A 24,632-nucleotide genomic window follows, 5' to 3' on the forward strand; every position below is an offset into this window, starting at 1 on the left:
CCCTGAACGACTGTTAGGCTGTTAGTTAGGTTCAGGTTAAATTTCCATTCTTCATAACTTACATAAAATAATTCATCATCATGTTCGTGATTATTTTAAATGAACTTAATTTCATTACTTACACGAAATAACTATCAAAATGTATTGATATTCTTATCGTTTTAATAATAACGATTGAGCTACTACAAATCATTTGCATTTGAGTATTTTGGAAGCTTGCTATAAGAGCATTAATTATGATAGGACGGATCTTTAGTTAACAAAGATCTTCGGTCATCGAATGTGCAAATTTGCGATTTTTGATTGTTTTCTCGTGCGGTTTTGAGTAGTTAGTGTGTGGACGTGTGATAGTGAGTGTGGTAATAGTGAGTGAGTGTTAGGAATAATTATGCCTAACCATACGTACAGTGCTCGTGAGTAGATACGTAAACATGGTTTACTGTTACGGGAGGGCACGTGGAAACGCATCTGAAGTCGCATCGGTAAGTACCTAACTCTAAACTTAAAGGACATTCCTTTTTAATGTAGAAAGTGAATAATCTGGTAATTTTGTGTAGAAAATACTCCCGCCGTCGCGGTAGGTAGTGGCGGAAAGGGCTCCAATACACTCACACACACATAGGAAACAGCAAACTAATTTAAAACGAACTTTAACTTTAGTTAGTCAAAGAAAAATACCTATTTACACTACCAACTTTACGTATCCTTCAGTAGACTATCCAACATGATAAGCGAGCGATCCGCGTAGCTCGATGGGTGCCCGTGCCACAGTAAACGTATATTGCATTATTGCGAGCCATAGTACAGTTGATGTTGCACGGAAAATATTCGCTAAAAATTCCACTTTCGTTTGTAATTTATTTTTTGGTGGATAATGCGTTTATGTAAGTCATAATATATCACCTAAATAAATATGGCGAGTATTGAAATCAACACCCTGTATAGATAATATTACATTAAAGTGCAAAATAAATAGATATTCACTGAAATGTATTTTAAAAAGACCCAACAATGCAAATCACCCATTTTTTTTTTGATTGGGATATCTATGTGCAGAAAAACAAAAAATCAAAGCAAAAAAGCTCAATTTCCCTTGTGAAATTCATTACTACACACTTAAATAATGACATACTATCAAACTGTCGTTATACTGTCACAACAGAATCATTGTGTTCACGCATAGTTTCGTCCGACAAAACACGGGTAGTACAAAAAAGGGAACAACTTAACCCTATCAAGGATCAAGGACAGGTAGAGAGACCCTGCTCAAGAATTATCAATGAAGTTGGACAAATATTTCACTTGGCCACAGCTCAAGTAGGTCAGACACTACAAATCACGGAGTTTCTTGTGCTACTTGAGTTAGCCCTGCCCTAGTTAATTGTCCTAATGTAAAGTTAGTGGGGCTTTGAATTTTAACAAGCTTTAACTTAGGGCTAAGTTGCACCATCTTACTTTAACTATACCAAACGTCAAGTCTGGCAAACTCCATAATACTTAAAACACCGTTTATTTTTATAGTTACTACGGTTAAAGTAAGTTGGTGCAACTCAGCCTTTGAAGGCAAATTAAAAATGACAGTTTACTTCCAGACATTCTACTCAATACCTGTTCAAAATAATACAATATTAATGGGGAAGTACATATTTGTGTGTAAGATTATGACATGACAATAAAATCTGCTTTTTTTGCCATTCTGCTTTGTTATTATGGGTGTTTTCTATGTATAACTAGCTTTCCGCCCGCGTCTTCGCCCGCGTGGAATTTTGTCTGTCACAGAAAAACTTCATCGCGCGCGTCCCTGTTTCAAAAACCGGGATAAAAACTATCCTATGTTCTTTCCCGGGACTCAAACTATCTCTATGCCAAATTTCATCAAAATCGGTTGCGAGGTTTAAGCGGGAAAGCGTAACAGACAGACAGACAGACAGACAGACAGACAGAGTTACTTTCGCATTTATAATATTAGTTGGGATTGGGATAAGTATGTATTTACAAAAAAAAAAGTATTTAAATATGTTTATATCCGTTGTCTAGTACCCATAGTACAAGCTTTGCTTAGTTTGGGACTAGAAGCGCAGTGTAAAATGTCTAAGGATATTTATTATTATTTATTTATATTATTATGAATGATTTTCTTCTTAGCCCATCAAACCCCAAGCGGTGGCTTATGACCACATAAAATTTGATTACTATTGTCTCCATTCCCAGGGCTTGAAAGGGTTAAAATCCTCTGCAATGCTAGCACCATGCAAGATTGTTCTTGCTGTTCTTATTGAGCTATGCCCCAGTCTCCTCCAAGGATGTTAATCCCTTAATGTCAAAAAACAAATATACGAAACGTACCCTAAAAGGTCGGATTAAGCATGAAATGGGTGTAATATAAAAAGTGGACTGAGGATAAAGATAACTGGCGACAATAATCTTTGGTTTTGGGGACATGATAGTTGGGGGTTTGATAAAAACACGGATTATTATGTTTTGACCTGTATCTGTGGGTGATCAAAAATGTTGGAAGTCAATATTGAGATACTACATTATAAATAAATAAATAAATATCCTTGGACATTTTTACACTACGCTGCTAGTCCCAAACTAAGCAAAGCTTGTACTATGAGTACTAGACAACGAATATAAACATACTTAAATACTTTTTTTTTGTAAATAAATACACATTATAAAAAATAGTTAGTAAAAAGACAATTTTAAGACACTTTTTTAAAGAACTAATAAATAGTATTTTACAATGGGACATGACGAAGAAAAGACACTCCTAGTTATATAAATAGAGATTACATAGTTATTTTTTTGGACCAGTCAAGTTGTTCCTCAAAAATATAGGTTTGAATTTTTTTAGCTGCACATTTTTTGCCCACTAGTTATTATGAGTAAGGTGTACCGTTTGCTAGATCATTACCAAACTTTAAATTTATACACTTAATTTCATTTTGTAATGAAGGATTTGTAAAATCATAAGATATCCTGACCTGTCTAGCAGAGTAAATACAATTTTGTCAGTGTGTGCGTGCGCGCCGCATACGTATTGGCGCGCTCACATACAAACCGCGTTCGGTGCGTTTCTATGAAGATGACCTACTCATTTGTATTAACTCTGTGTCTAGCCAATGTAAGTGAGAGATCTTGGTGGACTAGACAAAGGAGTAGAAAAAACGGGATTATGCGCACTAAATCACGGGACATCCAGTCATCTCTAAAACATTCAATCAAAATCCCAAACTTAATCCAAAAGAGCTCAATTTCCTCCAAAACGTTACTCATTTCGGCGACAACGCTTCTAAAAAAGGGAAAAATTCCACAATCTCAGCAACTCAAAGGAAACCCATTTCCGAGTGAAGACCGGCGCTCGACATATCTTTATTTGGAGGCGCCGATAAAAAAATAATGTCCAACATTAAGGGAGAACTTAATTTAAATATTTCTGACGCAATCCACCCTCTCTTTCGCACGCAAAGGAAGTGGTATAGCGTTGTTCTTGTCTGGAGGAGCGCGATAAGTTAGAGACGCGCCAAGTTAAATGCTTTTTTAAGTGAGCCTCGTGTTTGGGGCGTTTTGGAGAACAGACCACTTGTGTTTCAGACGCTGCATGAAGTAGATTTAATTAGCTTAATTTATAGTAAGAGATCTCCAAGGCATTGTCTGAAGAAACAAAATATATTGGGACAAATGGAAGGCAGACGTGCTCGAGGCAGGGCACCGACGAGATGGTCATACGCGGTGAGGAAGATGGTGTGCGGGAGTTTGCATCGTGCGGTCCACACAGCTTATGACCGCAGTCTATGTGTGGTCGCGAACTTCATCAATGAGGGACCGAGGAAAAAAATCGTAAGACAAATTAAAAAGCTTTAATAATGATGTCACAAAGATGATGCTTCTGTGTTAAATCTATTTGTATTTACCAAAGGCACTATACTAAGACATACCTAAGTGATCCATTAGTCATCATCAGATGATAATATAAGTACATACGTTTATTAATTTACTTACATGCTCGTTTTAAATGAAAGTTATGTCAGCTACTTTTGAAAATATTAAAGATTCTCTAACCGACGCTTTTTTGCTGTCCAGTGTAGATGAGATTAAAAATAAATTGTTTCCTGCGGTGTCTACAGCTCTAAGTTGCCTACAACGGCGTGTTAGGACTGTTTTTGCCCTAACAAAATGTAACGACTTTTATGGGGTTGCCCCATTAGAACAATGGCTGTTTTATGGGTTCGACCGTCGAATGGCGACGGTAGGTGCTCTAATTTGATAAGTGGGCTGCGATCATTGCGATGGGATATCGTTTGCTAATGAAAGGCTTGGGTGAATTTGGTAATGCTTTCTATAATGTAAATAATAAGATGATTCTTTGAATCGTAGAGATTTTTTTACGCATAACAAGGCAGTTATTTGACCACACTCGCACCTGATGTTAAGTGGGATGCAGTCTAGGATGGTACATATCTGCCCTGTAAGTGCCTATTCCGTCTCGCCTTGAAAAGGCCCGGATTATAGTCTTCAGGAAAGACAGCAGCAGGCAGCGAATTCCAGTCCCTAACTGTACCTGGAACTGACAATAAATGCTCGATGGTCTGACGACTTTAATAAGATAACTAGCAGTGATTTGAGTCGACGAAGTGGAAGATCGTGCTTGTAGCGTTCTTTGAAGGATTACTTACTTTAAAGTAGGTTTCTTTCCAGTTTCTCGTGATTCTAAGAAATACGATTCTATGCTATGGAGAGTACTAAGCCAACAATCTGATTGAGCTATGTTACTAGGATGGTTATTATCACCAGCTAAGGCTGGATTGCTATAATTAATTCCAATCCAAATCCGTCCTACGACTATCTTTTGTTGTGTTTTTCATCATAATATCATAATAGGTATCCATAACTAGCGGCCGCCCGCGACTTCGTACGCGTGGATCCCGTTTTACCGCATTAGGGGTGGAGTTACTTAAAATCCATTCTTAGTGAGCAACTACGTTCTAAAGGGAACCCCCATGCAAAATTTGAGACTCCTAGCACTTTAACTTTCTGAGATTTCGTAACGAGTGAGTGAGTCAGTCAATCGGTGACATTTTCTTTTATAATGTAGATTTTTGATGCTTTTAAACTTTCATTATTGTTTAATAGTCTTTTAACTACCATAGAACTATGTACTAGTCCGGATCGTATTTTTAAGGATTCGGATCGAACATAAAAATATACGAAACCGCTCTAACAATCTTGTATTGTTCTCAACTTAAAATACACTTACTTATAATTTTAGCTCCAAAACACACGGATCTCATCAACAAAATGCATACAAAAACAAATATTCCAGGAAATCACCTTAACCCTTTACACGCCGCGTCATAAATTCCCATTTTTTCTTTTTTGAATCAAAAAATCTTCAAAGCGCATTTCTCAATCGCCATGTGGGGGCGAGTGGTGCTATCTGATTTATTAGGTCGGTTTTTTGGTGATTAATTTTAAATTAGGTGTTATCTACACCGTGGGACTTAATTGGAGCTGTTCTAATGCATTTTTAACAAACTTGTTTTACAATGGTCGTATGCAATGTTAAGTGGTTTTATTCAAATAAACGTTATTTGAACATAAATCAATAACTACAGTCTACATTTTTAAAAATCATGAAATTTTAGAAGTCAATGAAGATTAGCATTGAATTGTTTGATAGATATCAGGCAAAACTTAATAACATTTTAAATTACTCAAACTTCAAAATTAAAAGTCTTCATTTTGTCTGATCAAAGATAAGGCGTTTATAATTTTAGATAAAAATCAGTTCTTCTTTTTGGGATCTTTTCTTAGGGATTTACAAACACTAAGATCTCAATTCTAGTGTCAGACTGGAAGAGGTTCAAATAACCTTACTTAATATAGCACACAATTATTACGAATAATTAACTAGTTTACTTTAGATAGAACATGAAAAAAACACGATAAAATTGCTATTCTCGTTTATTTATATCACAAAGTATAAAATATTTACATCTAGTTTTTAATAAGTCTACGACTTGGTTACTCACAAGGAATTGATTTTATTTGAGAGATGGCATCTGCATAACTCACTAGCAAATGTTTCTATCACAGTTTAATATTTTTATCTCATTAATTTTAAACCATAACATTAATGGTTTTATTAATTACTTGCATTAGTAGATAAGTATTAATAAACCTACATGTAGTACAGGTTGTTTAGGTTTAGACTATAAGTAACTAACCGACTGTAGAAGGGGGTTACGTTTATGAATTATCCGAGGTATTTACTGAATCCAAGGTTTCTCAAAACTGCTACCACTGATTTATGAATATAAATCACAAAATGTTTTCAGTAATAATTTTAAGCATCAAACAATGCAATTTTATGGAGTATTACTTTATAGTCCAAAATTAATAAAAACGAACCTGCTTAAGGGTTAACTTTGACGTTCAAACCAAACAAAAAAACAAACTATACTTTCTTGCTCTTGCCCTATTAGTCAAATCTAATAGCTTAGTTTAACCCTAAATTACTTGAGCTTTGTACAATGTTACCACTAATATGGTCCAGTAGACCCTATCGGCTGTTATTGTCTATCCTTTGTGGGCAGCAGGCTGGGTAGGGCTCAGAAAGGTTGCCCATCCTAAAGAAGCCGGGGTCGTTGTCCGATTGACAGCTGGAAATAAAAAAATAGTTATTATTGTTTTCAGCTCTTGACAAAATAATAAGAGAAATAGGAACTACTGTCCAAAAATGTTTGAAGGTCCTACTAATGCAATTCTAGATTTGGTAGGTAAATATTTACACGTAAAACTTAAAATGAAAGTGTGTAATAAGACGAAGCGTATAAGTGGTTAAAAAAGTAAGAAATTGCAATAATAATTTATCATTCGAAGTAGGTACTATCATTTTTCTAATAAAATTAAATATTATACGAAATTAACGATGAACACTTACGTGGTTTTCTCTATAAACGCCTCATAATCTTCTTCAATTTCTATTCTTTCTTCTTTGGCACCAGTATCTATGCTCCTTCTCTCTCTATGTAACTCATCCAATTTCACAACTTTACCCACTCTTTCCAACTTCACCTTTTTCCTTAGCGAAAAAGGTTTGAATAATTTTGCTTTCTCTTCAAAATGCGCTCTCACTTCCTCCAAAACCTTTGCTGGTAACGGATCGGTCTGCCATTCTGGCTTTTTATTATGAAGCTTACCATTCAACAAGCTTTCAAGTAATTTGCTATCTAAAATGTTAGCTTTTTCCTCCTCTGTTTTTGCTTTGAAGTCAGTTTTGGGTTTTGTTTGTTCTTTATCAGGTTTTGTGTCTGTATCAGCTATGGTGTTGTCTGGAGTCTGTTCATTGGTAGTCTTTGATGGTACATTATTCTTGTTGTTGACATCAAATCGAGCCCATGGGTTTTCAGCGTAATTAATATTGAAAGGGTAAGAGCTTACGTTATGTGGGATGTATGAGAATGGATATGGAAGCAACATTGAGGGTTGGATCTGTTTTTGAGTCTCAACTGTAAAAGGTCGTTTTAGTACCCCACCATAGTTTTGTGGTGGGGGTGGGTAGCTCTGAGGTGGTGGATAATTTACTGGGGGTAAGTTTTGTGGTGGCGGGTAATATTGGGGAGGTAACGGAGGTGGGTACCCTGCTGCCACATTTTTGTTACTGCACGGAGGTTTCACATATGGTGGTGGGGGTTGGGGGTGGGGCTGTGGAATATAAGATGGGTAAACTGGCTGAGGCTGTGCTTGAGGGCTGTAAGCGGGATGAATATAAGAAGCCTGTCTTTGAAAGCTGGATAGTGGATAGTAATATGGAAGCTTCCCAAAATCAGTTCTTGATAGAGGACCTGAGAAGTACGTGCTGGGATTGGCTACAGGTTGAGGTTGGACTGTTGTGGGTACAGTATTTGACCCTTGGTGCTCCATGTCTGGCTTATGATATTTATTGACAGGGTCATACCAATATGAACTATGTCCACTGTTAGATCTAGCTTTGAAATTTTGCGCAAACCTCATCGTCTCTTCTATTATATTCTCTGACGTCATCTTGTCCATTTCTTTGTAAATATCTTGCGCTAGATTGTAAATATCGACAATAGCTTCCAAGTCACTCTTTTTGACGTTATGCAGCATATCTGATATAGTTTTAATTTCGGTTTCTGTCAGGAATCTGTCACCTCCTTCTAAGTCGATCTTTTGTTTCAGTCTTTCTTGGATGTTGTTTAGCTCATCTTGGAGTTGTGATTTAAAACGAGTCTTTTCAATGCCATTATCAGGGGCGTTGACAGGTATTAGAATTTGCGGGGTGATGTTACTAGCGGAGAATTGTCCATCGGCATCTGCGTCTACGTTTCTAGCTTCGGAATTTTGAGTTAGGTTGATTTTAGTGAGGTTAAGTTCTCTCAAATGGACCTTCGGTGTCACCTTCTTTCTTAATTTGCACGTGTAGTTCCCGCAAAACGTTGTGGAGGGCCACGTACTGTTTGCTGGGTGAAATTTCCCGGTGTCCGGATCTCTGCAGTAGTAAGCTGAAATTTTAATGCACATTAATTAGTTCGTGCTGCGGCGCTCGTTGTTTTGAATTATCATCTGTTTTTGTTATTAAGAGTAATGGCAAAGTACAATTAGCTAGTTTTCGAGTGGAAAATGTTGTCACAGAGAGAAAAACGTGATAACTAATTCAAAATCTACATTTGTGTCTCTGTTCGCTTGCACATAAGCACTTAATATCTAAACATTATTATCAGTTGGAAAATCACCAAGTTAAACTTTAGTTCTTTATAAATCATGATTATAATTATTTTAGGTGGTATTCATTGTTATTTTTTATTTAAAAATTACTATTATTTAAATATTATTTACACCTGGTCATTCTTTTTTTTACATCGGATAGAAGAGAATAAAAATTGTAATGAATTATAATATCTTTATTAAATTCCCGCACATTAACCAAAAAATTAAACTTTTATTCTTTGTCTGTCATTTCCCAAAACTTTCTAGATAGCGCCCTAAAAATATTCAAACACACACAAATTGAGGCATACTCATTTGTTGTCAATGAACTACCCTCAAAAGACATTCACAAAATGCCTCAATTGATTAGGATCGATGGTGTTTTTATTATGAAAAGTGAAAACGGCAACAAACACATTGGAGTGACACAATGGCATACTAACGGTATTGTTGAACACAATGGCTCGCGTCATTCATTTTCATTAGCACTAAGTGTTGAAAAATAGCTGATTATGGACATGTTATTGAAAGATATTGATTGGAAATATAACCCTGTCATATCTTTTTTAGGAATAACGGTTCTTGAAGAAAGTAACGAGAAGGGATAAGGGTGGAACTATGTATGTATTAAACTTTAGCATGTATCAATTGTTCGTAGCAACCATTTTGTAGTAACGGTAGAGTGGCTCCTTCTGACACAGGTGCAAATGCACTAACAATAAGTCAACCTTTGTTTTTATTTATAAGAAACTTTGGTACTGAAACAAAGTTATTTATTATGTATTTCATGAGACTATGTGCTGCCATAATTTTCATTTATTTATTTATTTATTTATTTATTCATGAATAGAACGGTAGTACCAATTACACTATTCAAATAATCTGCACAGATATGAAATAGGGTTCTATGCCAGTCTCTATATCCCTGAACTGAAATCCTAAGAGCTATAAATGAATAGGCATTTCTGGGCAAGCTTACCTACTCCATTTTTTTCTAATATTCATACCTGTAATATTTATTCAGAGCTATAAGTATTACATGTATGGTATGGCTATAAGTATGGTTATTAGTATTAAAATTTATCATTAAAATTTTTTGGTCAGAAAACTCCTAAAGTAAAAATATTATTACCAAATTAATTAAACTTCATGATTATAGGTACACTGTTTTGATTCCCATATAAAAACATGCTTCTTATGTATCGGTAATTCAAAACAACCATTTTCTTGGATTAATGAAATATGAGTGCTTAAGAATTTGTTAACCTCGTACACGGAACTGATCGAGGCAAATTCTTATAAGCCTTATTATTTTAATGTTCAAATTACTACTTTCAGAATTTACAAAAGATTCTTTAAAGGAAAGTGTGTTGATTAGAGACATAATTCTAACTTTCAGTTAAATAATGTATTAGAATAAGAAGATTAAGATTAGAAAGAGAATAATATTTTACATAAAAAATGATTTAGTACAGACATTAGTGTCCAAATATTCTGAAATAAAGATTTCTCTCATATCATATTACATAGGCTTTAAAGACTCAGCTATCCTAAAGTAGATAAGTAAGTAGATAGATATGGAAGAGTGTTATAACCCCATGAGTTTAGTTTGTTAGTTAATTGAAGTAGACATTATTACAAATTATACCTCTACATACATTCAACATTGCACATTTCACAATCTAAGCAATAAATACATACCCTTGCCAGACAACGCGGTAACAGCACTTATCCCACACAGAATAAAGACCAAAATCCTGCGTATCTCGTCCATTTTGTAAGGCACATAAGATGCGCACGCGTCGCTTCCGCGGACAGACTGACTGGCACTGAAAATGACAGTGTTTGGAATTTATTGTTTTGGTTTTGACGACGTTCGCTATTTGATACAGATTCTCAAACTGTTTACTACTTTCCCTATTAATTGAAATGGAGGATATATTGGTTACGTGTTCCTGAATAATTTTCAGGCGAAAATTGTGTTTGTGCTTCTGAGAGCACGCTATTCAGGCGGCATTATTAAACTAGGTACTTAGAGATTTCTGATTCTGAGTGCATAAAGAACTGATTCTTTCTATCTAATTAAGATAGATACGTCAGTCTCTTCAAATCGTCTTAAGAAAAGGAAAACAGTACGAGTAGGTTAATAGAACTGAGAGCTTCATAAAAATAATGTCACAAACCTACACAGCGTCAGCCCAAAACTCCGCCACAAGAATGAATTAAATAAAAATAGACAATTTTTTGACACTTAACTATCATTGATTAGTAGATATTAACTATTTATTTGAGCAATACTTAATTTTTAAGAAATAATTTTGAGACTTAAGAACTTTACATATTTGTGTTAAAAATAACTTAATAACATTCGAACACAAAACAATAAGCCTCAATATGAATCTAAAAACAATGACGTCTAAATTCACTACACAGAAAAATTATTAAATGCTCCTTTACCCAGAGTTCAAAACAATAAGGCTATAAATAAGCCCATTACTGAGTATCCTGGAAAGCTATTTTTCCGGGACCCATAAAGTACAACAACTTGAAAAGTGGATCGACGTGTATTGCAGTGGAAATAGTGGAATAGAGCGTTGTGTACCGACTTGCGACAAATAAATAAGAGCATTATAGACATAATAGAAGTTGATGCAGTCTTTCACAAAAATGTTGCACGTTTGACCTCGTTAGTTTACAAACCATTTTATTTCTTTAAAGTTTCCCGGTGAGTACTAACTAATTCGTTCGTTCGTTCGTTTCAGCGAAATGACGTCCACTTTTGGACAAAGGGCTCCCAAGGTTTTCCACAATGAATGGTCCTGCGCTGCCCGCATCCAGGCTCTTCCCGCGACCTTCACCAGATCGTCGGTCCACCTAGTAGGAGGCCTGCCCACGCTACGTCTACCAGCCCGTCGTCACTCGAGAACTTTTCTGCCCCAACGTTTGTATACTATCATAGAATATCACTATAATAATATACAAACTAAAAATATTCCAGTTGATAACGAAGTGGTCGGTCACAGACCTATGAAAGGCACAACCGTGGTACAGCAGGCCCGGGTAAAACCTTACAACTGGCACAGGTATTGTGGAGCCCACAATAACCTCTCAATAACTCAATTGGAGCTTTGTAAGGTGAATAGTGACGTACCTAGTGGTTAACCGATTGAAAAAAGGAGGACAATCGATCATACTATTTTGGTTCTATTCACCTAATTTTAACGTGAGATGACGTGTAGCTAATATCGGTTAGTTTTAAAAGGACATCATCGATTAACTTATAGTTTGTTCAGGCACACTTTAAGCGAGTCTGATGTCGGTTTAACTGTTTTAGTGCTAAGTTAAGTTTCAGTAAAAGTTCACTGTAGCGCTCACGATAAACTTTTATCGAGACATTTTACCGTTTTTCCTGGATAAACCCATACATTTGTCGTCTTAATTTATCGATAGGACTTTATCACACCATTATTTGAACGATATTAATTATACTTTGCAATATAATGACTTGTAGCTGTAATTACATTCATAGTATAGCGTCATAATTTCTCCAAAAGTTACCTACCATCCTAGAATGCATCTCACTTAACACCAGGTGCGATTGCGGTCAAATACCTGCCTTTTCTTGCATAAAAAAACATCATTTGTTTCAAGAATTTCTGTTTGTATCGATATCGATAAAAAATCCGTTTCTCCTCACTACCTGTCCGGCAAACTTCCCAATAATAATAATGCCTGACAAAAGAACTCGGCTTCTATAGATCGCTGGAAACTTGTTCAATGCCCTCCATTTTGTTCGTCTATTCCAGAGCTTGGTTGTTTGAACATGTTCTGGGTAAAATAATAATTATGATTATTAAGAAATCAATGGTTTTTGGCAATTAAATACTGTTTTGTAATAATGGGGAAGACTACAAGGCGGTAATTAAAATATACCTTCCATATTTATTATGGTGCTCTAAGGTTTAGGAGTTGGTGAGTTGAGATTTCTCCTTCATTAGTTTGATTATAAGTTGTTGCGATTCACGAAGGCGAGTGATCTTTACATGTGTGGTGGCTCGCTACTTTTCGTTTTTCAAAAGTTTTCATAGACATTACACTGTCGTTATGTGCATGTACACGCACAAAAGTAATGCTCACTAGCGAGTTCGTGAGTTGCAAGCTATGCGGTGAGCCCATTCGTAACACAAGCTTAGTACGAGGGGCTAACGGCGCTATAAGTAAATTGTGCAATACAAATAACTACGAGTAATCGTTCGTTCGTTTCAACCGAAAGACGTCCACTGCTGGACAAAGGCCTCCCCCAAGGATTTTCACAAAGACCGGTCCTGCGCCGCTCGCATCCATGCGCCTCCCGCGACCTTCACCAGATCGTCGGTCCACCTAGTGGGAGGCCTGCCTACGCTACGGCTTCCGGCTCGTGGTTGCCACTCAAGAACTTTTCTGCCCCAGCGGCCGTCAGCTCTACGAGCTATGTGCCCTGCCCACTGCCACTCGATTCTGCGGGCCTCATAAGAAGGCTCAAGGTCACCCAAAGAGCGATGGAGCGTGCTATGCTCGGAGTTTCCCTGCGTGATCGAATCAGAAATGAGGAGATCCGTAGGAGAACCAGAGAGTGACTACGAGTAATATTGATTTAAAAATAAAATGATAAAAACAGAAGAATGTTTGAGAACCACTGTCCATTGAAATTAGCAAACGTGATGGAACACGATCTATGCTATCAAACGATCGAGGGACATTCGATCTAACTAATACGTTTAGATAAGCCTTTAGATAGATAGATACTTAGATTGTGTGGCATTCGTTACTAGGTATTTCTAGACTGGCTGTGCCCGCGACTTCCTACGCGTGAAAATAGTTTGAATAATATTTCCTGTTTTTGCAACATTTTTCTTTACTGCTCCACCACTATTGGGTGTAGGGTAATGTTATATTATTACTAGCTTTCCGCCCGCGGCTTCGCCCGCGTAGAATTTTGTCAGTCAAAGAAAAAATTAATCGCGCGCATCCCTGTTTCAAAAACCGGGATAAAAACTATTCTATGTCCTTTCCCGGGACTCAAACTATCTCTATGCCAAATTTCATCAAAATCGGTTCAGTAGTTTAGGCGTGAAAGTAAGACAGACAGACAGAGTTACTTTCACATTTATAATACTTATTAGTATAGATAGCCTAAAGCCTTCCTCGATATAGGCTATCAATCACGAAAAGATTTTTTCAAATGGGACCAATAGTTCCTGAGATTAGCGCGTTCAACCAAACAAACCTTCAGCTTTATATTAGTAGGTACTTATACAGGATGTTGATTTCAATCCTCGCCATATTTATTTAGGTGATCTATTATGACTTACATAAACGCATTATCCACAAAAAAAAATTACAATCGAAAGAGGAATGCTTAGCGAATATTTTTCGTGCGACATCAATTGAACTGTGGCTCGCAATAATGAAATAAGTTTACACTGCGGCACCATCCAGATACGCGGATCGCTCGCTTATCATGTCGGATAGCCTCTGAAGGAAGCCACGTAAAGTAGGTAGTGTAAATAGTAATTTTTCTTCGACTAACTTAAGTTATAATTCGTTTTAATTTTTTTTTCGAAGTCAATTTTTTTACTGATTCGTGATCAGAATAAGCTACTGTCTTAATGAACTCCCTAAATATGGAAAGGATTGAAATCAACACCCTGTATAAATTATAGGAGTATAGATAAGGGACTATCCGAGTTTTGGACCTTTCTCTTTGACAAGAACTAATCTGGGTTTAGGACTAAATTGTTTTAGGACATCTTTGAAATCTAATTTAGTGTTACACAGTCTAGGCTTTAGGAATTTTATGTAATGTATGTTTGTTAAAATATTGAGCGGATTTTTATGAAAACTTTTCATAGCATTACCATCAGCTGAAAACGCGTAAACATAAGTATTTTTTGGTGTACCTATATTTACATTTAACCCTTAAATAACATCGTGGGGTATTTTTTTATCCCAGGCGCATAAAAAAAATTAGATTCATTTTTCAAGTTATGCCTCGAACGGAAATACAAGTACTTACTCGTATTATTTGATTGTGTATCATATAACTTAAAATAACTAGTTAGTTTGTAAATACAGTCACGTAGTGCATTAACTAGTACCTACCTAATTAAAATTAACTAAATTCTATTTATTTTCTTAAAAAATAAATAAATAATAATAAATATCTTTGGACAATCTCACACAGCGCCATGCGCGCCATCTAGCCCCAAAGTAAGCAATTCATATGCTTGTGTTATGGGTGCTAGCTTAACGGATATACTACTTTTATATACTTTTTTTTTAAATACATACATATTATACATAGTAACACCCAGACCGGTCACAGAAATTAAAATTCATCATTTCAATTTCTGCCCGGCCGGGAATCGAACCCGGGACCTCTCGGCTTAGTAGTCCGTTCTGAACCACTACACCAAACGGCCGAAAAAAAAATCTTTTTCCATTATTTTGAACGCATAACCGCATCATAAATTAATTCATAACGAAATACCATAACTCCATATGAGAAGAACTTTAAAAACAAAACAGACAAACAAGCCGGTCGTTTACAAGCGATTTAAGGCGCCTCCGTCGGCGATTTGTACGTTTCAACACTTAAGGGTGTGACGCCCCGCTGGGCGCAGCGCGTGTCAGCGACGAGCGCTACAGAGTTGCGATTATTTAGAATTTGCTGATTTCTAGATAACTACTTTTCTGGTAGATATTTTAGCAATTAATTTCATGACGTGTTTTGTTGTAAACATTCTTGTGTACCTATTATTTAACAAAGCTTCTAATCGTGACTTCGTCCGCGTTTTTATTTTGTTACAAGAATATCCATCATACCCACTTTCCCTAAAAACACTTTAACCTTTAAAATATTACTTAAATTTATTTGTTATCCATTGAAACTTTGTCTCTATTTATTGCCAAAGTTCATCAATTTGGTACAACTTTAGGCGCAAAAATGCATCTAAAAACAAATAGAGTTAGAACTTTCGCATTTTAAATATTGTGGTTTGTACAGTACAAAGCAATAAGATCCATTTATTCGTGCATTCTTCTATTTGCTTCTAGTAAAATCGGTACGTTCGTGTCCCTGCAGGAGAAAGCCTGATGATGATGAATTATTACGCTGCTTTCCGCGACAAGTCTAATCTCCATGGCGCCCTCTCTCCTTGACCTATCATCGCGTCACCCCCCGCCGCGACACATTAAAGTATGATTCTTCGTCCTTTCGGGCTGTTTTGATTGTGAGAAGCGCCTTAATATCCTTCACGCTTGATTATTGGGCTCAGGGTTGGCGATAGAGTTATTTTCGTTTTTTTTTTATTATTGCTTTTTAATCGCAAACATTTATTAGACCTGGTTCAGATACGAGTAATAACCGCTCGATTACTGAGTGGTTCTCATTGGCGAAGCACTGAGGTAGTAACCGTACAGTTACGGTTAGATAAAAATGTCTTGCAACTGCCTTGTAACCGCGTGATTATCGCTGTCTGTATCTGTCAGTGTCTGTATCACTAGGGATGCGCAACAAACAGCAGGCTATTTACGGCGTGACTATGTACACAATCCTCACAAAGGAGTAGGATGGCGCTGGATGCATGCCGCTACCAACCGGGAAATATAGTGGACGTCCTATGGCTGAAATGATGATGACATTAATTTGTAAAATATTTTCCACGACAAGTCGCATCTCTATGGCGTACCATTGCCCCCCGTCGCGACACATTACAGGATGATTCCTCGTCCTTTCGGGCTGTTTTGATTGTGAGAGCCTTAATATTCTTCACGCTCGATTATTGGGCTCAGGGCTGGCGATGTGAGTGTAGATAAGGCTTTGTAAAGGGTTTTTTGCACGGCGTTATTGAATTTTGTGACCCTTAGTATTTGAGGTATTAAATTGATTAATCGATAAAAATAATATGCTACCAACTGCTTTTGACGTTCATAAGTGCCACTTGTGGTCTAAATTGAATAAATATTTTTGATTTTGAGGTGAACACAAAAAAAACTTAAAACTTGATTTGAACCATAGATTTTTTCTTTATGATTGCTTTAAATTATGGAAATTCAAACATTATAAGACCTCGATGTATAACTTGAAATTGAACAGCTTTGTTCTGTAATAAGATTCGTATTACAGAACGAATTTAAGATAGGACTTACTCTATTTATTCAATAAGTAATTTGTCTAAGAACGATTGATAAAATTGTCGGTAAAAATCCATAGTGCTGGCAAAAAATAGAACATAATTATGTCACGAAATAAAAGAAAGTAATAACAGGCTTAGTTATTTAATTTTTAGCATTAAGAGTTGCATCTCATACTAGTTTGGAAATTATAAATAAGTAACTTGAAAAAATCGAACTGCCTAAGGCGGGAATTGAACCCACGTTTTCAAGTTATAATAATTTTCAAAATAACAGGCTTTATTTTAAAAAAGCCCCTGATAGCATCTACTCCCCTTTAAAGTTTTCTATACAACTCAATTTACTTTTCTTGTGCAAATAAAGAGTTATTATTATAACCTGTCAATGTTCCTAATTGGTACACAAAATATGAGTCCATTAAAAATACAACAAATGACTACAATACAATTTGCAACAAGTATTAAAATCGACAAGTTATTTAAAAATTTACAGCAGCACATCAGCCTATACATTGTTATTGCAAAAACACACTTATTTCGACCACATAAAATGCATCAGTGTAAAGCTTAATGTGCCATCGTCAGGACTCGAATTGCCAACCCTGAACTTTACCGTTAATTATGAAGGCGGTTATTTTAAATCATTCTTCAGTTATTTTTAACGATTGTGGAGTTTAATAAGATTGTTGAAGGCTTTAAATTGGGTTCTTCTTTTTTTTAAACTTATTTTAATGGAGTAAATTCCTTATTCTGTAAAATCATAAGTATTATCCCGGCGGTATTTATTTCTGTTAGTTGACCCGGCGAATTTCGTACCACCACCATTTAATAATCATCAAAAATAAAGTAGTTATTCTAATGGTGAAGAAATTTTTCAAATCAAGCCAGTGGTTTAGGAGCCTATTCAATACAAACAAACAAACAAGCAATCATAACTTTCTTCTTTATAATATTTGTAGATCGACAAATACAAATCCTACGAATATTATAAATGCGAAAGTTTGGATGTCTGGATATCTGAATGTCTGGATGTTTGTTAATCTTTCACGCAAAAACTACTGAACGGATTTTGATGAAAATTTACAGTATTATTGTTTATAACCCAGAACAATATATAGGCTATAATTTACGACGATCTGTGACACACTGAATTTCACGCGGGTGAAGCCGCGGGCAACAGCTAGTTAAGTTATATTTTTTCCAATAATTACATTAAACTATGATCATACTAATAGTAGTGCTTAGTACACTATCATTTAATTTTGCTCGCCGTGGGATTCGATCCCTCAACTTAGACGCAGCCCTAAAATGCAATTCTTTTCTCATAATTATAACAGCGGTTATTTAAATCATGCCACGGTTATTTTTAACCTTTGTAGAACTGTAATAAGTTGAGTGTTGAAGCTTTTGAATTGTGAGCTTGAATAATTATATTTAATGGCTCTTAAAGTTGGTAGAAAACATTATTTCTTTAAATTGCTTAGTGTTTTATATGTCATAAAGTGACTGCAACGTAATTGTTAAAGTTGATGTTATTTTTATTTAAAACTAGCATTCCGCCCGCGACTTCGCCCGCGCGTGAAAAAAGGGCTGTTTTTAGGGGTTTCCCGGAAATTATTAGAATTTTTCTTGCCGTAAAAACTATCCTTGGACTTCAACGAACGTTTAAAAAAAAGAATTGGTTAAATAGCTTCAGACGTTGTTGAGTTACGCGCTTACCAACACATTTTGCGATTCATTTTTATACTATAGACTATCTATTCTGTGCCCGCGACTTCGTACGCGTGAAAATAGTTTGAATAATATTACCTGTTTTTGCAACATTCTTCTTTACCGCTCCGCTCCTATTGATAAAGCTATCCAACACGAAAATATTTTTTCAAATCGGACCAGTAGTTTCTGAGATTAACGAGTTTAAGCAACCGGTGACAAAATCCTAACCAAACCGTTTTCTTCTGTTCAAAATTATTTATTCAACCAACGTCTTCCTTACAACATAATTGGCTGTGTTGTTAGTCGTTTTTTGCTGACTGTACATTTCCTGCTATTCGTACGTGGTTTATATCAGTGTATAGATAAATCAGATCGTATCGTACCGTCAGCAGCTTTGGTTAACAAGTAGATACGGTTCGGACTGATAGAGGGGGGGTGTTAATGTAGTTGTACGAAAAGCTGTTTAGATTTCGTTTTTGTTTTGGTTCGTTTAATTGCCTTACGATTCATGTTAGGCTAAAGGCGGGACTACCCACTAAAACCCGACGGTGTCCACCGGAGCCCAATGAAACGGAGTCAGGAGTTGTCCTAACGCAGCTCAAGTCAAAATGTCGTTGACGTTTAGAAGTCATCCTATTGAAAAACTGTCTTATATCCGTATTCACGTGACATCATAGAACGATTACTCGATAGGATCGCAACTCAGCGATTTGTCATTTTTGACGTTTTCACCGGCATCCGATTATAAACCAAACTTCAAAATAGGTAATAGGTGAATACCGCGGAGGCACGATCGAATACGCATAAAAACGAAATCGAAACAAAAGCGGGCGATTAATAAGTGAATACGAAAAAGTGACACCAGCGATCAAATCGCTTGCATGTCGTTGAAGTATTGATACGTGAATTAGGCCACTGGACATTCATCCAGGGCCTACTGTAGCCTCATTCACGTAACAAAACTTCAACGACAACAAATCGTTAAATGCGATCCTATCGAGTAATCGTTCTACCGAAATGTCCCTTTTGAATACGGATTTAGAACTGTTTTTCAATGGAACGACGCCGCCGCGACGTAACAAATCTATCAATATGGAATTCATGGCAGGCCGCTACCAATCGATCAACATGGAAAGCATTGGGGGAGGCCTATGTTCATCAGTGGACGTCCTATGGCTGAAATGATGATGATGATGACGTAACAAGACGTCAATGACCACAAATCGCTGAGTTGCGATCCTATCGAGTAGTTGTTCTATAAAATTGACCTTTGTGAATACGAATTTAGAACTGTTTTTCAATGGAACGACTTCTGAACGTCAGCGATATCTTGACTGTCAAAATACGTGAATTAGGCCTACTGCTCCCTTGCCCTGTGCATTCGCTACGTTCGTCCGCACAGAACTTAGGCGCCTATAGTGGCACAGTACAATGGACTGCAAACAATACCTCCTAATGTAGTACATCGTCTTGGAAATGTACCTTAGACATGCGATCCACACATTTCGATTGGATTACTTGGCTATTTGCACTTTTTAGTTGATTGTGGGATCCGATGTTATGGAATTCAGTTTTGAGGGTAATCTAAGTTTTGTAATAAATAAGAAAGAGGTCTGTTAACTTACCACTGTAAAGCTTTTTTAATATTAGAAAAAGAATAGGTACATTGTTTCTTACCGAATATAATAAGTTTTTCATGAGTGAACATTGCATTGGCTGGCACAAAACAAATATTTGACTGCACACCTGAAACTTAACCACGATTAAATACAATGATTTTTTTTTCATTCAATTGAAGGGGAAAACATACTCTTGTCATCGGAAAAAATACCTTTTTTTACCACATACTTGCAAAATTACTCTTCTCATTTTCACCCCATACGAAAGAAAAATAAAATTGTGCATGTCACATTTTTTCACATATTTTTTTTAAGTGAATTTAGCTGTCAAACAGTACGTATTCTCCATCGCAAGTGTTGTTAAGTAGCTCAACACATTAATAGTCTTTATTTTTTCAACAAAAAAGACGCATTATGCCTCGTACGCCTCGGAAAACATACCCCACTTCCCACGTTGTCGGTTACCCTCTTAATTACTTGTCCAACATAAACGTCACAATCCAAACGAAGATTTAGAGCACGTCACATATTCCGAACAGTCATTAACACGAAATTATCTATGCCTGCTTCGCGAAAATAAACCCTAAGTTGGGGGGTTAAGAGCTAATTGTTTAGGTGTAGAACTGGTAGCGTTTAGTATAATTTATGTTCGCGTTCGGTTCTTACAAAGCGTTTTTTTAATGGCGATGTTAAAGTGAGTACACATAAAACAGGTAAATTACTATTGGTAGCAGTTTCATTATTTATCGACCTGTAACTTTTCACATCTCGTTTATTTTTTTTTATGCATAACAATTCAGGTATTTGACCACAATCGCACCTGGTGTTAATTGGAATGCAGTCTAGGATGGTAGGTACATATCTGTCCTGTAAGTGCCTATTCACTCTCGCCTTGAAAAGGCCCGGATTATAGTCTTCGGGAAAGACAGCAGCAGGCAGATAATTCCAGTCCCTAGCTGTTCGCATTATAAAAGAGTCATCATATAATATTAACAATACTGTTTTCTGTTTTAGTTTTAAGTTAGCTCTGCCATATTATAGTTAAAAATTTTAATCTTCTTTTCCACTCCACTCACTTCAATATTACCTTAAAATATCTCCAAATTGACATTGCAATCATCATTATCAGCCAAAACAGTCTTGCCCTAAAATATTCGTGTAAAATTAAATTCTCTTTAATATTTCGTTCCAAGCTTAAAATAGCGAAACAATATTTGAACAGCGAAGTTTGCCCTGAACCGTCAACGGAGGGCTTAACTTTAATAAACGCTGTGAACTAGTCAAAGGGACTCCCTAACTCAAAAAGTGAAAGGTTATTAGTAGAATAAAGAGTTTAAAATTGCTATAAATTCATTGTGACAGGCGTTTCATGTGTTTTAAAATTGGTGCTTTGTGATTTTAGATTTTATGCCCGAAAATAAAATTAATCTGTTTAATGACACTTATTTAAAACGCGACAGCGGTGTCCAATTTACGAGTAGTCTGAATGTAGTATTTATTTATATCATCATCATCATCATCATTTCAGCCATAGGACGTCCACTGCTGAACATAGGCCTCCCCCAATGCTTTCCATGTTGATCGATTTATTTATATGTGTAGTAGTAATTATTTGCTAAAAGATAGAAACAATATTTACGCCCTATTCACAAACATTACTATGAGGTCTCACGGTGCCCGTGAACGCACAGGGTGACACGCGAACCAATCACAGAGCTCTATTATAAATAAATAAATAATAAATAAATAAATCTTTGGACAATTTCACACAGCGCCAGCTAGCCCCAAAGTAAGCAACTTTTAATGCTTGTGTTATGGGTGCTAGCTTAACGGATATTATTACTTATATACTTTTTTTTAAATACATACATATTATACATAGTAACACCCAGACCCGTCACAGAAATTAAAATTCATCACTTCAATTTCTGCCCGGCCGGGAATCGAACCCGGGACCTCTCGGCATAGTAGTCCGTTCTGAACCACTACACCAAACGGCCGACGACGGCCACCAAACTATTCAATGCTGTGGGGTCGATTTGCTGCTTCACTTATGGAAGCATTGTTTGTAAATACGGGCGTTAGTACTCCTCCCCAATGCTTTCCATGTTGGCAGGTTGTTAGCGGTCTGCGTCCAGCGCCTTCCTGCTACCTTTACGATGTAACTAATTAACCATTGTATAATTATTGACACAAAACAAAACAAGTGTATGTTATTTAAACTCATTCAATGGTTCTTTTATCTGTATCTAAACTGTGTAGATACCTCTAAAATCTATAAAACAATTTATGTACTTAGCTGTGTCAATGATAACGTCAGCTATCTTCAAACAGACCAAAGCTCGGAGAAGCTTTGAAAGCTCTGGTTTGATAAATAAGTTTGTAGTCTCGTCCAGTTCCAGATAAAAGCACCAATTTTGTTCTATCTTGAAAGTTGATCTAATTTGTTTCTGGGAAGACCTAATTAATTTAATATTTTGTCTTACAAAACCTACCTACTGATTAAGAAATAAAAATGACTTCTTCAAATACAGAATATTTTGTCACAAATTACTCATTCTTCAAGTGAAACTTAACCTATTCTCTCCTTCATTCTATTCACAAACGATGCTTGCTTAAGTGAAGCAGCAAATCGAAGGCACGCGTTGAATAAGCTTTGTGATTGGTTCGTGTGTGACCCTGTCCATCCATGGCGTTAAAATACAATGTAAAAAGTTTGTGACGATGACGTTTGTGTTTGTTACTCTTCCACGCATAATCTACCGCACGGATTTTAATAAAACTTTTATAAGCTTATAATTTAAGGTAAAGTTTGTGTGCTTTGTATATTTGTTAACCCGGCGTCAATGACGCTGGGTCATATTGACCCGAGGCATTTTCAAACGTTCATAATTTTTTTTTGCGTCCATTTTGTGGTTCGAGCGTTCGTTTAGCTGGAGATACAACCTCCCTAAGTCCATTCCGTTAGTTAGCTCAGTGTGACTCCGCTTGCGTAGCAAGATACACAGGCTTCAAATTAAAACGGGTCATTATGACCCGGCGTCATTGGTGGCGCGGTGATTTTGTGACTTACTTTTATTCACTTATTTTGTGTTAAGTGCTAGTTTATGTTGTTCTTTTTTAAGTTTTTAGTCAAAATGTCTTTGTTAAATGACCCAGCAAGAATGAAACGTTGCTAGAAGAGTCGGATTCCGAAAGTGAAAAATTTCAGGCTGTAATAGCCAGAACGTAAAAATGACAACAAAAGTGAAAAGACGCAAGTGATGTGGACTCAGTCTTTGGTTAATCTCGACCATGCATTAGTACGACACCGGCAAGTGCGTCTTGCCGCATTTACATGCCCAGACCATTTGATTACATACTGCACCAGTTGCAGCAGTTCCATGGCTCTGAATGATGAAGTAGAAGACTTATCTCATTGTATCTGCATAAAAAAATGTTTTTTATCTCTTTTTCACTATTTAACATTGTTGAATACTAAAAATCTTTATCAAAAACCAAAAATATAGACTCATTGTGTTTCTATACACGATTTTTTCATGTTTTGTTTAAAATTTGCAAAAAAATGATTTATGTAATGTATTCGTTTTATTTTTGTTTTATTAGCTCAGTAATGAACCCTATATACATGGACAGTAATTAAAATTAAGATTACTTGTTCAATTTCCTAAAAAGTGATCGATGAAATTAGGGTCAATATGACCCGGGGTCATCGTCTTTGAAATTATTTTCACGTCATTGGCGCCGGGTTAAATTGTAAGGGGTAATGTCGGGATCTACTGAACCGATTTTAAAAATTCTTTCACCAATAAAAGCCACATTATCGCTGAGTGTCATAGGTTATATTTTATAAAAAATCTATAAGAAACTGAATTTTACGAGGGCGAAGCTTTAGAGAATTAAGTTCATAATTTTGTTTATTTTTTCATAATAATTGAGTTAATTAAGTTAGGAACCCATACAACATTGTTCACTTGTCCTTGCCTTAATGACTTTTATTGATCACTCCCCAAACTTGTCAGGATAAGGGCGCTAATTAAAACACAAAGGGCCATCGTTATAAATAAAACAGGACTTTTATCGGTCAACAATAAGCGAACGTTAATTGGGTCCACTTAAATTATTTCATTTCGATGATTAATGTTCAAGTAAATTAATGATACTTCAATATTGGGCTCTTGACTTTATAGCTGACAATAGTAGCATAGTTTAAGTTGCTCGATACCCGTTGATTGGGGTTAGTAGTAGTTTCGCACGATTAATGTGCGAAACGTCCCCTTTCAATAATTTTTTTTTTTAGTAGGCCATTCGCCCGGATGTATTAAACGTATTCAAATCGCGTGCGAATCGACTCTCTTTTGAACTAGTAGTATGCGATTACTAGTTCTCA

The 24,632-nt window shown here is 36.2% G+C and overlaps 2 protein-coding genes across 2 annotated transcripts in view; one reads left to right on the top strand and one right to left on the bottom strand.

The window, feature by feature from the left end:
- Positions 1-24,632, top strand: part of LOC135083170 (ADAMTS-like protein 3) — a 428,341-nt gene that overhangs the window by 261,089 nt on the left and 142,620 nt on the right. The gene's annotated exons all lie outside the window — the stretch shown is intronic.
- Positions 6,469-10,553, bottom strand: LOC135083324 (inverted formin-2-like). The gene is made up of 3 exons (XM_063978060.1): positions 10,438-10,553; positions 6,947-8,531; positions 6,469-6,665 (listed from the first exon to the last, which is right to left on the bottom strand). The coding sequence occupies exons 1-3, from the start codon at positions 10,508-10,510 to the stop codon at positions 6,566-6,568; spliced, it is 1,758 nt and encodes a 585-aa protein (XP_063834130.1). The 5' UTR covers positions 10,511-10,553; the 3' UTR covers positions 6,469-6,565.

Source organism: Ostrinia nubilalis, chromosome 23, assembly GCF_963855985.1.
Source record: "Ostrinia nubilalis chromosome 23, ilOstNubi1.1, whole genome shotgun sequence".
NCBI lineage: Eukaryota > Metazoa > Arthropoda > Insecta > Lepidoptera > Crambidae > Ostrinia > Ostrinia nubilalis.

Coding starts and splice junctions, on each gene's coding strand:
- LOC135083324 (XM_063978060.1), bottom strand. CDS start 10,510: ATGGACGAGATACGCAGGATTTTGGTCTTTATTCTGTGTGGGATAAGT. Junction 8,532..10,437: donor TACCGCGTTGTCTGGCAAGG/GTATGTATTTAT, acceptor TTAAAATTTCAG/CTTACTACTGCAGAGATCCG. Junction 6,666..6,946: donor GCGTTTATAGAGAAAACCAC/GTAAGTGTTCAT, acceptor TTTTATTTCCAG/CTGTCAATCGGACAACGACC.